Source organism: Rousettus aegyptiacus, unplaced genomic scaffold, assembly GCF_014176215.1.
Source record: "Rousettus aegyptiacus isolate mRouAeg1 unplaced genomic scaffold, mRouAeg1.p scaffold_m13_p_8, whole genome shotgun sequence".
Lineage (NCBI taxonomy): Eukaryota > Metazoa > Chordata > Mammalia > Chiroptera > Pteropodidae > Rousettus > Rousettus aegyptiacus.
The window spans coordinates 43,155,361-43,173,457 of record NW_023416311.1 but is presented as its reverse complement, the minus strand read 5'-3'; the positions used below and the strand labels follow the sequence as shown (position 1 = coordinate 43,173,457).

General features: G+C 36.4%; 1 protein-coding gene across 5 annotated transcripts in view; it reads right to left on the bottom strand.

Annotated features, from left to right (window-relative positions):
* EPB41L4A (erythrocyte membrane protein band 4.1 like 4A) overlaps nucleotides 1–18,097 on the bottom strand; it is a 211,479-nt gene that overhangs the window by 125,047 nt on the left and 68,335 nt on the right. For 4 of the 5 annotated variants that reach the window (XR_001597196.2, XM_016147164.2, XM_016147196.2 and 1 more), the window contains exon 2: nucleotides 9,376–9,480. The exons of the other annotated variant lie outside the window; for it this stretch is intronic. Coding sequence is in view for 3 of the 4 variants with exons in the window: in XM_016147164.2 (XP_016002650.2) it covers nucleotides 9,376–9,480 (105 nt within the window). In the remaining variant the exon portion in view is untranslated. The remainder of the gene's footprint in view (nucleotides 1–9,375; nucleotides 9,481–18,097) is intronic. 5 annotated transcript variants of the gene reach the window in all.

The window sequence follows — 18,097 nt, the reverse complement described above, 5'->3', positions numbered from 1 at the left end:
AAAATATAAAGTACATAATTAGAAATAAGCATTTAATCAAAAAGCTTGTATTGGCAAATGTATGTTAAAGTTAACAGTTTTTAATTTTCCTAACCCTTTCCAACTAAATTGGATCAAATCATGTGACCCTAAGTACAAGAGAAAAAGCATAATACTCCTTTGATAAATCTTGGTAAAGCATTTTTTAATATATTTCAGAAATTGCAAAACTGAATTACTATAATGATTAATAAATCATTTGCAAGTCAAGTGGTTTTGAATTCACTGCTTTCAATTAAACTGAGGGAGGACCTAGTGAGTGGTCTGTGAAATCACTTTTCTTAGGAACATAAAAAGAGGTAACGGAAGTCGAAAGTTATAAAATCAATAAGTCATGGTGACTACAATTAGTACTGTACTGCATATTTGAAAGTTGCTAAGAGAGTAAACCTTAAAAAGTCTCATTATAAAAAAAATTGTAACTATATACGGTGATGAGTGGAAACTAGATTTATGTGATCATTTTGCAGTGCATACAAATATAAAATCATGTGGTACACCTCAAAGTAACATAATGTTATATGACGATTGTACCTCAATAAAATAAAAAAAAGAAAAAGAGTCGAGTTAGAGAGAAAGATGATAACTACATTGCATTTGAGGCACCTGATTACGAAGAATAATTTTAGATGACAGATCACTGATTTTTTGGCATAAAACTCAGAAGGAGTTCAAGGAATTGAGTGATCTTCCTTTATCGAAACTCCTTCCTCTTCTATCTACCTATTTAAATAAATTGGGTTACTAGGGCTCACATCTACAAGAAAAAAAAAATAGGCATAAAACTGTTCCTGAGACCCTATCTCCCTCCAGGAATATCTTATAATCATCCAAGGGTACCTGGGCTAATGAAGAAAAAAACCTATTCATTTCCTTAGGAGATGCATTTCCAATAAATGTTTACTTTTCATGTTTAATAATTGTTAAAAGTCATAATATTTTGCTGTTTTAATTAACTGGATACGGATAACCATGGTAAGAACTACTCTAAGACCCAATAACAAGCAGAGCCTTAAGGACTCAAGAAATAAACTAAAATATATATTTATATGTATGATATTGTTATGGATAAATATATTTAATAAAATATAATAAGAGTTTATAAAGAAAATGGGACATAAATACGAGTTCAAGGAGATAAAAGAAAAATATTTGACCTAAACAAAAAGCTTGTTAATGTATTTTAAAAAAATACATAAGTACGAATTGATATGATATACAGAATCACTGGATAGATTTAAGAGTAACATGGCAGATTTGACAATGTCAATATTTATGATGAACCAAAAATTTGCATCTACTTAAAACTTGTAATAAAATTTTTACTGTCAATCTAAAATTATATACAAGTATATAGTTTTGTTTTTTTTTTAATTCTGGAAAATCACGGCTTTCAAGAACATAAGAAAAAGAGTTCTGGAGGGGGAGATGACACCTTCGGTTTGAATACGCTGCACCTGAGGGACGTGGGGGACTTCCAGGTACGGAACGACAGCTCACAGGTAGAACTGCACTGACCACGCGGTTGAAAGCACCAGTCTGGGTGTTTTAGTATGTAGGCTTCTTAACCCTCAGCTACTATCTTTGAAGTTCGGTACTATTACTATCCCAACTTACAAATGGGGAAACTGAGGCACAGAAGTCAGGAGTCTCATCTATTGTCATATAGCTCTCCCACGTACTAGATCGTTTATGAATCCAGACAGAAAACCTTTCTGCTTCTTGTTCTTTGCCCTCTGTCTCCCCACCCACCCCCAGATGCTCGAAGGTGCCCTGAATAGTAAAAGTTTTGATTCGTAATAATCCTACATGACCTCTTTGCAAGAGAACTCACATTATTATTTACACACCTCATCAGTCATTGTGTTTGCCAGAACATAAAATTACAGAAAGTAAAATCTCATTCACGCTGCAAAATTCAATAAATCAGGATGCAAAGAACACCATTACCCAAGGCAGAGCCTGCCTGCTTGTGCTCAACGGATGAGGAGCATTTTTGCTCAGTAATACTCGAAGCATTTGGGCAAAAGGAGGATACAAGTACATAGTTTAGCTTATATTTTTAAAGAAAATTATTTCAGAGACAAATCGTGCTAGAAGAGACTGTACTAAATGTGTGAGCCTGTTAGAGCCTAAGAGAATCATGGACAAAATCCTGGTGATTATCAACATTTTATGAAATAGGCAGAGAAGTGATCATAAAGAAGACTGAATAGAAATAACCAGATGAAAACTTGAAAAGAGGAAAACAAGGAGAATGTGTTGTTATTAGAGCAAAATAAAAAGACTTCAAGGTGTGAGTCATTAGGGTCACTCAACAGAAAGGTCAAGAAAGGCAAGAGCTGAAAGTGTGCTTGGATTTAGCAACTGGAGACCCTGACAACAGTTTCAGTGGCATGATAGGTATCAAACCAGAACTATGAGAAGGTAATGGGATTTGAGAAGTGGAGGTAATGAATGTAGATTGAGGCTTCTGGGGTTTAGGAGTGACACAGAGTCCATGGCAGTAGACAGAGGAGGACGTGGAGCGGGGCAAGAGTGTAATTAAGTAGGAGAGACTTAAACATGTCCAAACCCTCATAGGAGAGAGATGGGGGTTAGAAATGCAGAGGTGAGAGGCGATAAGATCCAGGTCAGAGGCGCTGGGGCTCTTCTACTGAGAGGCGAGGAGAGGATGGGTAAGAAGCCACCAAGCCTGCGTGGAGGGTTAAGAAGTTGGAAAGGCATGTTAGGATTGCTTTTACTGTCTTGTTAACCTAAAACTAAAAGGCCAAAGTGAGAGGCTGTAACAAGCATATATCTGAGATCCAAGAATAGCTATTCTGGAAGCACTGATCCAGGCGGAAATCCAAATAGTGTTCTGATTAGGACCTGAAGGCAGCAGAGGATAGTCAGTCATAAGAAAGGGAAGGGGAACAATCACATCAATGAAGGAAGGCCTTTCTATAAGTGCAGATAAGCTACCATAGTGATGTTAACTCTAAAGAATGTTTTTAATTCTCAGTCCCTTAGTCATAATACCTGGTTTCTTGTTATCTTTGCAAACAATTGTTTAGGATACAATTGCTTTAGGCAGAGTCCAAAGGTTATTTTCCTCAATTTTAACATTCCAAAGGTCTGAGGAGGAAGACAAGCAAGGCAGTTCCCCTGGGATGGCAGCTCCCAGTCAACTCCACTTTAAAGTGGCTTCTCTTATACTATTATTTTTTTTCAGTCTTGGTGAAGAAAAGAGCAGCTCATTAGAGAAAGAGGCTATTTACATGCTGGCTGTGTCTGAATGCTATGTGTCCCCTCCTCTAACTTCAGAAGTAATAGGGCAACAGTCCAAGCAGCCTGTTTCTCAAAGCCAGGTTGAATTTCATATTCTGAGAAAAGCCCTAATTATATAGAACTTCTGCCTCTGAAGGAGTAATTTGTAAAGGAGCCTCAGAGTTAACATTAAAACAAGACATGGTTATAACTACTAATTTTAAAACCAGAAGTAGTACTAGGATATCACATTTATTCTTATTACTGCTTGCAATATCAACAAAACTCGTTTTTGAAATTCTCCAAAGGTACTTAAGAGTCCAGAGCTTATTTGATTTTCTCGCTTCTTTCCTCTGGACTGTTTCTTTCATGTCTCTACTCCATTTTTTTAAAAAATATATATCACCAACAATATTTTCCTCCATCCTAGATTCAACAGGAAAGGCCTTCTAAATATTTAACACTTTTAACTACAAAAAGCTGTCATGTGTTCTCTAATTTAGTCCTACAATAATCCTGGGAGTTGGGGAAGGGGGGAGGCATTATTATTCTCAAGATTTAGAAAAATTAAGTGACTTGGCCGTTCATGAGGAGCAGATCCAGGACTCAGACCTACCTCATGACTCCAAATGCTGTTATCTGTTCCCGTACATCACACTCCATTTGTAATAGCTTCTGAACACCCAGAAAGGTGGCTCTTTCTAGTCTCAGACTAATTTCAGATTTACCCAATTCTTAAAAGTGAAGAAGTCTGCATTGTAATTTCAGTTCTCCATCTATCATTAACAGACCTCACCATCTCTCTCATAATGAGCCTAAATAATTTTAGAAGCGGCAACTAATATTGCTCATTTGGGGATGTACATGCAGCCCTGATTAAAGAAATCCTGAGTATCTGAGGAAGGATATATGCCATTATTTCTCAGGGAAAGTAACAGTGTTTCAGATTTCTGCCTAATGTGATGAACTCAGACAAGAAAGCCCTCATAGCAAGCAAGATAAAATGTTTCCCACTGTAACCATGTGTATGGTTTATTTTTACTACAGTAATAACAGAAATTCTTACACTTCCAAAGGCTAGAAGTCCCAAATGTTCCCACTGGGTACAAGAGAATGAATATTTGTGACTCCCTCTCGCCCCAAAGTTCATGTGCTGGTATTTGCAGGTAGAACCTTTAGGAGATAATTAGGTCAGGAAAGCAGAGCCCTCATAAACAGGATTAGTGCCCATAAGAAAAGGGCAGACTGCTAGCCAGCTAAGCACTCTCTTTTTACCTTGTGAAGTTACAAGGAGAAGTCAGCTGTCTGCAACCTGGAAGAGGACTCTTACCAGAACCCAACCATGCTGGAACCCTAATCTCAGACTTCCAGACCCAGAACTATGAGAAGTAAATATTTCTTGTTTAAGCCATCCAGTCTATGGTAATTTGTTAAGCAGCCCACACTAAGACTCTGGGCTAAAATCAAGGTGTGGGCAGGGCTGTGGTTCTTCTGGAAGATCCCTGAAGAATCCCTTTCTTTGCCTTTTCCAGCTTCTAGAGGCTGCCTGCATTCCTTGGGTCAAAATCCTCTAAAATAAACACATGACTCTGACCTCTGCTTTTACTGTCACATCTCCTTGACTCTCCTGAGTCCATCTTTCATGTATAAGGACACTTGGAATTATATTGGTCTTACGGGGAAATCCAGGACACTCTCCCCATTATAAAATCCTTAATCATATCTGCACAGTCCCTTTTTGCCTTGTAAAGTGATAAATTCACAAGTGCTAGGGATTAGGATACAAAACAGAGATATCTGGTACCCATTCAAAGTTAAGGCACACTGAGCTGAGCTGCTGGGCCATGTACCTTGAGGAGAATGAGGTGTTCCCGCTGAGCTAACAACCACACTGGTGACAGGCAGTGTGAGGATGGACTGGAGGGAGCAAACTTCTGGAAGAGCTGCTGTTCTAGATTTAATGGTCAGTATTTTAAGAGAATTTTAAATATTGGCAATATTTAAAATTAAAAATAGGCGGCAAGATCATCAGATAAATCTGGATCTCTTTTAACTCCCATGTGTGTTCTTATAACCCCTAAGATAGACTGCCTCCATTCACCTTAAATTGAGGCTGGAAATCTTCTGTAAGTCAAATCAAGGCCCCGACAGAGAAGGACTACATCTCCTGTTTGGACCAGCTAGATCAAAAAAGAACCTGATGACAGAGGCCAGAGCAGAACAGAAAGTAGGCTCTATGCCCAGGCTAAATGCTTTCATGTTTGTCTTTAGGAAAAGGAACTGCAAGTTTGTGAACTTCATGGTGTATGTTTAAGAGACTGGTTTATAAAAGTAAGCCTGGATTAACACATGTGGCACTGTGTTGATTCAGTCTCAGTAAATGTGTCTTCATGAAGAACTGTTTTTATTTCCTAGAGATTCTTTTCCAGACCTTACCTGAGAAGTGAAGCGAAGACATTATGGTGCCCAGAGTGTTCCAAAGCAAGTCGGCTGTACTCCTTTAAGAAAAGTGTGCTTTACCAGAGTTTATTTCTACGTAGCTAGTTCTCTTTACGTATAGGTTACACCTTAATCAATGCATTTGTTACATGAACTTCCCAGGACTTGGTTTCACGGTACGCATAGCTTAATAAAATTCGTATTTTTCCGCTTAATATTCCAGGCAGTAAATTCCCTTTCCCCAGAACCCCAGAGACTATGTGAAAAACAGTGAAGTCTCTAGCACATGGCCTGCACATATTAGGCATTCATTAAATAACCACTGAGCAACCCATGAATGCATACACAAAGGCCTAAACAAACTCTCTTGCCACAAGGTCAATCTGAGAAGTTCACTTACTGTAAAATGCCATTTAACTCCACTCAACAAACATTTTTATGCAAATTGCATAGAAAAAGAGAATTCCTTAGTATCCTAAGTATGCAAAACCTTTTTATTTTACATGCATTCTAGTCAGGGTATTATAATGGTTGAAAGGTCTTGGAGACATTAAGACTTGAATTTAAATTCTGGTCCTAATACTAGCTTTGGGGAAGTTGCTTAACCTTTTTAGCTTCCATTTCTTCATCTCTAGTAGCAGAATAATAAAATTGAATTTGTACAGGTGTTCTGAGCAAATAATGACAACATTTAGAAAATGTTCAATAGTTCCTGGGGCATTGATGACAATGATGGTGGTGGATGATGATGATGAACTGTCTAGATCCTCCAGGACAGACAAGTTCCCTGCAGTGTGAGGTGCATCTGTCCTAGGGACATGTTCATCAGTATGCTGCTCTTGGATTCTCTACAGTAGCTGCCTATCTTCTTATGCAACATGCACGAAATCTCAGAGTAGGGCATAAAGCCCTCCCTGACCTCTCATCCACTGCCAGTCCAGCTCACTTGCTTATATATCACATGCTTATACTTTGACCATAACTGACTAACCAGCAGTCCTGCAGATTACCCAGTCCTAGCCCCACACCTGGCAACCCCCCATCAGGGTCTGGGGCATAGCCCCAAGGTGCGATCTATTTCTAAGGGAAGGAGAGCCTAGGGCTTTTTATCTCTGTGAGCAATCTCTCCTTTCCTTGTCACCTTTCATGCTTTCCTTTTAGCCCCAAACCTCCTTCTCCCACTTTCTCTTTTTATTTACCTTGAAAGGTGACCTAAATAGTCCTTCTCAGGGACACAAAGTTTTCTCTATGTAGATCTTAATTTTACTATAGATTATTAAATAGGAATTACCCATTAAAAATAAACTTTGGGATGCATAAAAAGAGCAAAGCAATACAGAAAATACGATCTAATGGACAGTAATGTAGGTGCATTCCTGGGAGTCATTACTCTATTTTTAAGACAAAGATTTTTCACCATGTCCTGTGCTATCCTAACATAGGGTTGTCCTTTAAATTCCTATTTCCTTTAAGTAACTATGGGATGTTTACCTTAAGTAACTATGGGGTATGCAGGGCTGCTCCTACGAATTTAGAGAGGGAACAGGGAAGTATCAATTTGGGTTTGTCAATGACTTCCTTAGAAACAAGCTGTGCCTTGGGTGATTGATTGCCTTTCTGGAGTGAAAAGCCTGCTTCAGCTTTTCGGGAGGGAGATCCCAACTTCTGCCTCAGTACTCAAGAGAAGATAGCCAGAAATGGAATCACCTATTCCTACCCAGATACACGCTATCAGCCCTCTATAACAGTATGCTTTGATAAAAGAGTTACACAGAGGAAAGGCAAATTTTCATGACACAGCTTCCCACAATTAAAAAGAACATAAGATCATCGGATATTTAAGCATGCAAAGACTAGGCAATGTTTACAAATCACCTCTATTTTATCTGCACTCACTAGGAATAAATCTGGGACTTAAAAAATCATTTTTTCATATGATTTATACAACTTATTAAAAAACATGACTTAAGAGCTTTCCCTTTCTAATTGTGTAATTTATTTTTTCCTAAAACACCTGTATTACAAATACTACCACAAATGCCAACCCTTAAAAATAAAAGGTAGGAAAAAAATTTGGGGGTCTAATATAAGCCCTAGAAAACTTTGAATAAACTGTCAATATTAACTGCTACTTCTTTTGCAATATTATAAGCCATTATTTGAAATTCTCTAGCATTTCACATTTTTTCTTTGGAAAGTAAAACAAAACAAAACAAAACAAAAATACCCAGCAGATAAGGTCTATATAATTTTAGTAAGACAGTCAATTATTCCAGGATAGGTCTGGCATACTAGATAAGATCAGAGAATTGTACATTTTTTTCTGCTAGGAAAAATGTTTCAAAAATATGAATGTAATGTGAGATATCTTCTACAGCCTTCAATCTAATCTTTCCGTATAGATTTACAGTTTTGCTGTATTGACTTAGGACCTGTATGGGATAGAATTCAGTGAACTTCTGAACATGCCCATTCCCTTTCTTTAAAGTGTCCATTAATGAATGTTTGCCTTTAGAAAGCTATTTGTTTCTGTGGAAAGCTAACCAACACATTCAATTTTTTATTCCTACTTTGTAAATCCTCCTATGAAACAGAACAGGTTATGAAACTAGCGCAAGAAAAATCACAACTTATAACCATCAGTAACATTCTGTTAGTCTGCCTCATCTCTTCCTGACATATTCCTGGAACCTGAGCTGAGAAACACCGCTCAGCCAACCATGTCCCTCTCTGAATAGACCCCAGGTGACCCCAGGAGAGGCTGAGAGAACTGATGTAGAAGAGGAAATTTTTTTTTAACAGGAGGTAAACAGCGTGAAAAATAAAGGGTAAGTCAAACAGGGTATTTTTAAGGCAAGCATAAGTATTTTGCATAAGACTGTCTATGTGAGGTTAAGGTCTTTCTTAGACTAAAACAAGTCATTAATAAAAATCCTTTTGTACCTCAAGATCATGACCTTCAAAGTCTTTCCTCTCTTCATCATCCATGAAACAGCTTTTCAGACTCATAACCACGTGAATCAATATTAACCAATGTGGTGAGCATCTTCGTAACTCTCTAACCATCCAAACAGTCAAGAATACATTCTGAGTTAAACCCTTGTAAACAACTGCTATCAGATACCAAAAGCTTGTTTACCTTTATTACTTTTATTTCATCAAGCTAATGAATGAGAACTTCTATTTATTTTACTTTATAATTCCTCATCCAACTTCTAAAATGTAGATAGGCATCTTTTTACAGAATATGTATTTCCTCTTTTTAACCATTCGCTTTCTTAAAGACAATAACTGTCACTTCAAGAGAATATCTATCTATCCACTTGCCCCCCAACACATTAAATGGTTTATTTAGTCCACTTAACAGCACAAATGGAACATACTCTCTCTGCCATGGTTGCAAAAATGAAAATCAGGTAAGCCATCTGCAAAGAGGAGTACAAACATACGACTTGTGAATCCTGGAACTCTAGAGACTTTTGGCTAGAGGAAAAAATACAAAGGAATCAGCAAGGGAAAACATGCTTAAGGTTTTCAAAGTTATTTTCATTTACAAGGAAACTAACCACCTAAAGCCACATCAGAAAAGGCCAGAAATAGAGTGAAATTTATAACCAGAAAAATTTAATACAAAGTCATTGTACTCACTGTCTGATGGCTTCTGTCACAGTAACGCAGCCCAAAATAATCTATCTCCACAAGGTTTATGTGACGGAATACATGGTCAAGGACAACAGAACCTTTCGTTGACTTCTGCAAAAACAATTCACAGTTCTTTTTTTAAACAAGGTGTTTTCTCTTCCTCAGGGGGACACAGTCACAGCTCTCATTTTTAATTAGCTTCACTAACAGTGGGAGCAATTTTATTAGCCCATAGTTCCCTCAATAAGTTTTGCCTCAGTTACAAAGAAAAAAAGGGTTGTAAGTAATGTGTATTATTAAAGAAATTGCTTTGGAAAACAATCTTAAAATTGTAGTGGGTTTTAAATTAATATAAACTTTTTTTTTCTTATGGGATTGTAAATTACCCAGGACAAAATTCTTTATTAAGACAATCTTTTATATAAAGAGAATCTAATAAATTCATAAAAAAAACCCACTTTGATTAAAATCTCACAATTCTTTTAGTTTAAGAAGCAATTTTCACCTATAGTGTTACTCTCACAATACAGAAATTAAAACAACAATAGCCAAAGTTTTATTTTCGATCTTTAAGTAATAAACCCATAGATTAAAGATATCAAAGGTAATATTCTCAAATGGCCTAATGGAATATATTTTACTTGATCTCTTTCACATAAGCAAAGACATAGAGAAAACATATTTCCCTTGGCTGCTCTGTAAATGCAGACACCTATTTAAAAATATAATCTCTTATTCCCCTCCCACTACATACACAGATTCTTTAAATTAAGATTCTTATCATAGAATATATTAAGTACCATTTATTCACTCACGAGCTAAACATTTAATCAGGGAGCACTATTTCACATACCACATAAATTTTGAAAATAATCCATTTTGATGTCTTGTGTACATATACACACCTTTCCTTTCTTTTGCCCCATCGTTGGCAGATACAACCAGATAGTAAAAGAAATCCCCAAGAATTCACGCATTGAAGTAGGACTTTGTTCAGCTGCATTTTCCCTCAGAGAATTCCCGTTACATGCTTACTCCTCCTGTAAAGTGAGTACTGAGCATTGACTCACTTTTAGAAAACAAATTTGTCATGTAAAGGAAATGTTTTGATTAAATGTATAATAAAATGGGTAATAAGAGGGGGTAAAAGCACACAGTGCAAGAAAATAGTTCTTATTTCAAATTCCACAAGTATTTCATTTTCCTCTAACTTATCTTGGTTAAACTTAATTAGTCCCTTTTCCAAGATTCATTAGATTTATAAACAAAAAGCCCTTTTATGATGGATCTGTAGGTTGTTGGTATAATAACAATGCCACTTTCAGTAAATGCCTCGTTGTGTTCATGTATCTATGTCTTCAGTTAGGATAAAAAATTGGAAAGTACATTACTAATTCAAAGAATATGCATACTTAAAATTACAATGGGCACTGCCCAGAACACCATTACAATTCATTCAATGAGAGTATATTTCCCTACCCCCTTGCCAACATTTGGACTGAGCAAAATTTTTCCATTCTGACTGAACAAAACAGGAGAAGGGGGCAATCGCTCTATCATGTGCTCAGTAATCAATTGCATTTCCTGGCATTTGAGTGACACATTCCCTAAACACAAGTTTAAAAGCAAATTCTATGAAGCATTTCTAATACAATTTTATTTAGTATATTTAGCTCTTCACGCTATCTGGAAATTATTTTTATGCTTGAGATAAGAGACTAACTTTGTTTCCAAATAGACAACTGCACCACCATTGAATAGAAAAGCCATAATTTCCCTCTGGATTCAAAACAACTTTAGCACCTACTAAACGAACCCTCATTCAACCCCACGGATCATTCTTAAACCAATCTTCAAAGATTTTAATGAATCTAGTTTAATTTGTTGCTATCCATCACTCCTTTTCAAAAATGTTTTGCCAACTCTTATACATCTTTCTCTATTAGAGGACATTAAAACCAGCTTGCCAATTTAATAAACCATTCTGTATGGAATCTGACTGGAATCAAATTTAATTGACAGACTTGGGGAGGAGGTGATATGATATTTACAAAGGGAAACCTACAAGGAATTTTTATGCCTTTTTTCATGTAGGTCTTATAAGATTCTACTAGGGATGAATTTACAAAATGCTCCCTTACTCCAAAAATAGATCCTGCTTTAATCCCTAGATCCGGTGAATATGATGAAATATCACTCCTGTTATATGTCACAACTGCCCTTAAAATACACACACACACACACACACACACACACACACACACTCTACTGAAGTATGATCTGACCTAATTACTTGGGCCTTTACAAGCAAAGCACTTTCTCCATCAAAAGGGAAGAGCAGAGGGAAAGTAAAATATACTGAAAGCATGAGAACAACTGCACAGGTCCTTGCCACTTGAAAGATGGAGGGGCCATCTGGGAAAGCTATAAAAACAGCCTCATGGAGCTACGAGTAGGCCCCAGCTGACAGCCAGTAAGAAAATGAGAACCTCAGTTCTACAACCACAAGAATAAGGTTTTGTTAACAATTGGAAAGAGTCTGGAAGCAGAATCTTCCCCAGAACCTTCCAGATAAGAGTCCCACACCCTAACACCTTGACTTTAGCCTTGTGAGACTAAAGAGGAGTTAACCTAACCACACTATCCTAGACTTCTAACCTACAGAATAATGAGATAATAAATTGGGGTATATTTAAGCCACAGATTTGTGGTAATTTGTTATTCAGCAATAGTAAACTAATTCATGCTTATTCTTAGCTATTTTATAGTTTTATTGATATATTATACTTTCTAAATGGCTATTGCTAATGTATTGAAAAGCAACTGAGTTTTTATATTTCCCAGCCATCTTGCTAAACTCACATTAGTAAAAAGAATTTGTCTATGGAGTCTGTTCATATAATCACATTTTCTACAAAGAAGAAGTGTCCTAGTTCTTCCTTTTCAAAATGCCTCCTCCATATTTGGTTTTGTTTTTGTTTTTACTGCACTAGATGGGGTCTCAATAAAAGGATGACTGAGAGCTGTGAACACGTTCACCCTTCTTTCTGAGTTTAACAGAATTGCTTCTAAAATTTTACCACTAAGCATAATGGCTGCTATATAGCCCTTTGTGTATACCTTTATCAAACAGAATGTCCTTTTATTCTTGCTTTGGGGTCTTTGTTTTGTTTTATTCTGTTTTGATTTTTAACCAAGAATGGGTGATAATTTTCTCAACTTCTTTATGGGAATATGAAATGATTACATGGTTTTTGTTGTTTAATTTAGGAGATAATAAAAGTTTCCAATGTCAAATATTTTTAATACAGAATTTCCCATTTTAATTCTTTTGTTCTGGGTGTTTATCAAGCCCTCCCCTCTATGTGGAGAGGATCCCCCATTGTGTGAATCTTGGTGGAAGCAGGAACCAGACACCCTGACATCTGGCAGCTGGGCCATGACACATGACCTGGTTTCAGTCAAGGACTTTTGCATTCTGAATAAGTAATGCAAAGATGAAGGAAGAGATGAGAATTCAGTCATCCAGTTTTGGAATCAATTGTAACAAGGAGTAATAGTGACCAATTTGTAAGCCAGGTTTCCCTGCATTCTTTAAGTACTAAATGAACAGCCAGTCAATCCACCAGCCTCCCGTCCCTTGCCCTGTGATGGCAGTGTATATGTATGTTTGGGTCCAAGAACCAGGGTCCCAAGTAAAACTCCTGAGTAAGAGTATAGGAAATTTAGCATCCAATTGTATACTAAATATACCATCATGAATGCAAATAGTTTATTGTAGGAATGTGAGTGCATCAAGCAGAGTTCTTGGTTGCAAACAATAATAGATGACTCTTGCTAAATAACTATGAAAGGAATTTACTGGAAAGATATTAGGTGTCTTGCAAGTTCTATAGACATCACCGGGAATGTTGCTTGGGTCTTATCTTATGCCAATATGTCAACAGCCACTAAGTTTAGAGCAATCCTTAATCCACCACTACCTCCTTCCATAGTTCTACCCACAGTTTTGGAGTATGGTTTTCACTTTCGATCTTTCACATTTGCCTTTTGCCTCAGGAATTTTTTTTTATAGTTTCTGGCCAGCTGAGATCAGCCTTTCTTATTTTCCAGACAGCTGTGGAAAATGCGCACATATCTTTCCTGTTACTTCAAAATATTTCTGGAAGGCTGGCATATGAGGCTAGTGTTCCATCTTGATCTAATCTCTCCTCTAGGTCCTTTCTGGTTAGGCACAGACAGGAACAGACTGAGTAACTAAAGCCGGTAGAGCCACACAACTCCAACCTAATCTTCCTATCCCAAGCAGGTATAGAAGTGCTTCCTGAACAAAAGAAGAATGAATTGTCCTTAAAATTACAGCACTGAAATGCAGGCAGATTTAAATACATACATACATAATACACACATACATATGTGTGTGTGTGTGTGTGTGTGTATAGATAGATATGAAGGCTGTCTTCATGAAAAATATTCTTTTGTGCTTCTATTTCCACAAGAAATGTTAGCTTTTTCATACATATAATTTATTTATAAAGTATAAAAAAGAGATACTACTTTACTCATGAAAAATACACACAAAAGCAAGATTGGAAAACCAGCTTAGTAGTTTGGAAAGTATTTAGAAATTGCAAAAATTTTCACACACAGAAGGAATCATTGTTTTCCAAAACTATCATTCCAAAAATACTGGAACGTAGTCTGTCGATCCTCTGTGACAGTTTTGCATTTATATAAATCTGGTGCTGAAAATTCTTTACAAATATCATCCTTCAGCATATTTGTTATCCTGTACAGAGAAACCACAAGGAAAGCATGCAATGTTATGCAGTGCCCCCAGAGCTGACCTAAGAGAAAACATGATGTCTCATGATTCCCTCTACAGCTTTCTGTACATTATGGGTGTGTCTACACATGCACCTGGAGCAGAGCCAAGTGAACCTCAGAAATATTATATTTCTGTCACTACTTCCAGCAAACATGTACAAGAAAACCTCTTAATTCTCATCTGTCATACTATAATATGACAAGACTCAAAGCATGAATGCCAGCAGTAAATTAGCTGGGGGGTGCATGTCACCAGCTCACATTTCTGCCAGTCCTGCTCTAATCCTTCCAATTACCCTTCCCCCAATTTGTATTCCGTTATTATGTCTTCTGCTTTAAAACTTAGAGATAATTTCATTTTTCATGTGGGTTCTTCTTAGAGACTACCTGTGGGCTATATTTTGTAGTTCAGGTTGAAAGTCTTCAGGTTTGGAAGAAATCATCCTGAATAAAGAAATGAAAGACCTGACAGAGAACTAACGCAAGAGCCAAAAAACAAACCAGAAGTACACTGAGCGAAGAACAGGACAGTTCCAGGATTTATTATTAGAAAAGGACAAATAAGTACCATCAGGATATTATAAAAGAAAAAATGACTTCATTCATTCACATATTTACTAAGTACCTATTACATGCCAGCAAATGGTTAATCTCTAAAAGATGGAAAGAGTACGCTAATAAAAATTCCAGAGGAGAACAACAAGCACCTAGAATGTAATACAAAGAACATCTATGGGGAAAGCAGTTGATTGACCCATCAGAATGCTAAAGAAGTTCCCGGGGCAATAGAACGACTAAAACTTTGAAGAAACTTCTAGAAAACTTTGTTTTCATCAGAAGTGTTTTTGTACATGTGACTAGTTACCATGCCACATTTAATTATGTAAAAATATTTTGAAAAAGAAAAAGTATGCTAAGAAGAAACTAGTCATTACCTTTTTTGTTTCATGGAGGTAGTTCTTTTGTGGATTTGGTTCATGTAGGAAGAGAAGTTAAGTAAGGAAAATGCATAGAATAGAGACAAGATAGGACTATGGTGTAGACCTGTCAACTTGTTGACCACATTAACATATAATTAATTCACCCTTCTTATTCCCCTCAAATAAGTTACTCTAAGACTCTTTAATCTGAATTCTTCTGGGGTCATTTGAACAGGCAGAGACCTAACTATTAGAGGCCCTTAAATACTAGTGTGGAGGCTACATACCCCCCCCAGTTCCTTCTACACTGAGACACAAGCCTCATTTTAAAGTCAGATGATCACTTTCATTTGAAGTTTAAGGAAAACATGTCTCCTAACTTTACTTCTTTCAGTATTTGGCAAAGGAAACACATGAATGTGATTGTGATTGTATTCCAGTCCTTCCTGACCATCTCCAGAAGAAACCTCTGCTGAAATGAGAAATGTCTAAGTTGTACAAAATAAGAGTTAACTGTGACCACAGCACTGGGCTATATGCTCAAAGATTTTTTAAAATAATTATTTTAATTTTTCAACTATATTTGACATATAATATTATATTAGTTTCAGGTATACAACATAGTGATTAGATATTTATATACCTTGTAAATGGTCACCCCAATAAATCTAGTATCCATCTGATGCCATATTTAGCTATTACAATATTATTGACTATATTCCCTATGCTATACTTTACATCCCCATGACGATTTTTTAACTACCAATTTGTACTTCTGAATCGTTTCCTTGTTTTCACCCATCTCTCAAACCCCATCCCACCTGGCAACCATCAAAATGTTCTCTGTATGTATGAATTTGTTTCTGTTTTGTTTATTTTGTTCTTTAGAAAGAAGAATACAATCAAAAATTGTCTTTGACATACAATGGACCTCCACTAATGAGACCTGCAAGTTAAGTGACAACACAAATGTCAGGACAGGAATTCATGAGGTCTGCTTGCCTGTACTGTTCTCTTTATCTGGAATATCTTCCCTGTCATCATCAAAACTCCACTTATCCTTCAAGACCCAATTCTAACCCCACTTTCTCCATAAAGCTGGCCCTTATCCCCTCAACTTCATTATGGCCTCTGCCGCCACTGAACCTACAATGTGTCATTTTTTGCCTGTCTCTGAGACTTACACTAGTCTGCCTTTATTAAAGCCATCTACTTCTCTTAACTTTTCTAATATTTAGACATTTTAAAAGCAAGTACTGGGCATTATACATCACTTAGTTTCCATGCAGGCCAATTACACACAGTAGGAACTCCCCAGAAGTTCACTGAGTTAATGCTAAGGGAAAATGAACGAAGAAGAGATGCAGTACTAGAAACACGGTGGACGATGAATGAGACTTCTTTTCCTGCCTCTTAGTGAATATTTCTATTTTTCTTTACCTACGAATCAGATCTATGAAAGTAAAGAGAAGGATGGATGGATTCAGTTATCTTGACCTCAGTATTTAACTGATTCAAAGCTACTGAGTTTACCTTTAAATAAAAAAAAATACATCTGTTTCAGTGTTCTTTAATTCTAACAGGCTCAGACTACAAAGGAATAAGTAGCTTATATTTGAAATTTCAAAGATATCACAAAGGGCCCTGAAATTGAATTTTTATATATAAATCTTATATAAGATATGTATAATTTTCTTTGTATAATAAAATAAATCTGACAGAAATGTGGTTTTTCATCAGGAAAATAAAAGAGATTGGATATCAAATAGTTAAAAAGAAAATAAAGGAAGCAACTTACTTTTTATAACTCCATTCAGAAAAACTATATTTAAATGTTACAGTAGATTAATTTACTTTTCAAGTGAAAGTAAATAAATGCCTATGACATATTTCTGGATTGTGAATTACATCACTTAAATCTCAGCAAACAGAAATAGATTACTGATATTACTAACATACTAGCAACATTCTGGAAAGGACAGAGGTACAAGAGGCACATAACCTTAGAGAAAGACTCCCAAGTAGGACAATTTTATTTAAAAATACCATCAGTGAGACTTTCAACTAGAACAAAGAATTCTTCAAATGAATAATAACACCTTTGCTGATTAACAGGACACTCCAAACCAGATAAGCAGGTTTTTACCAGCTGCACACAGAATAACTATTACATTCAAGACAAACTCTGTCAGAGTCTACTCCTTCACAAAGAAGAAATGAACCCTTCAAAAAATTCTTTAATGTTATGCCTTTAAAATTCACCGTTTTTACTTAACATTTTAAACATAATAGATGCCAAATTCTCTGGGAGGATGTAAATCACGTTAATTTTTTTTTTTTTTTTTTTTTTTTTAAGCTCAGGTCCATTAGGGTAAGGTAAAGCAGAAGCATGAAGGAGCATTTCTCAGGCACCAATGGTAATTGCTTCTCAAACCAAGTAATGTTAACCATCACCTGATGGTTTTAGACTAAGAGTTCCCTTCATTCTCCAGGTGAGGAATTTGCAAAGAAAGCCCTCATTTAGTCATAAAAAAGCAAAATGTGTTTATTTGTCAAAGTGCTGCTTATATTTGTCATGTATAAAAATTTGTTCACATTGATTAACTTTTCTGAGATTTTCATCTCCTGTTTCTCTTATCTATTGCTATGTAACAATATCACCTTGAAACTTAGTAGCTTAAAGAAACAACTGCGATTTGCTCATAATTCTATAATTTGGGTAGGGCTTGGGAGAAACAACTAGTATCTTCTCTGATGTTGGCTAGAGAGGTTCACCTGGACTTGAGCACTCAAGATGGTTTCACTGATATAGTGACATCTCACCTGAGATGAGTGGAATGTCTGGAGGCTGGCTGGGTGTGTCTCTCTGTGTATGTGTCTCTCTGTCTGTCTGTCTGTCTCTCCCTTTTCCCCCCAGCTATCGTCTATTAAGCCAGATATTAATGCACAAAGATATAAAAACAATGGCATGTTTCTCACTA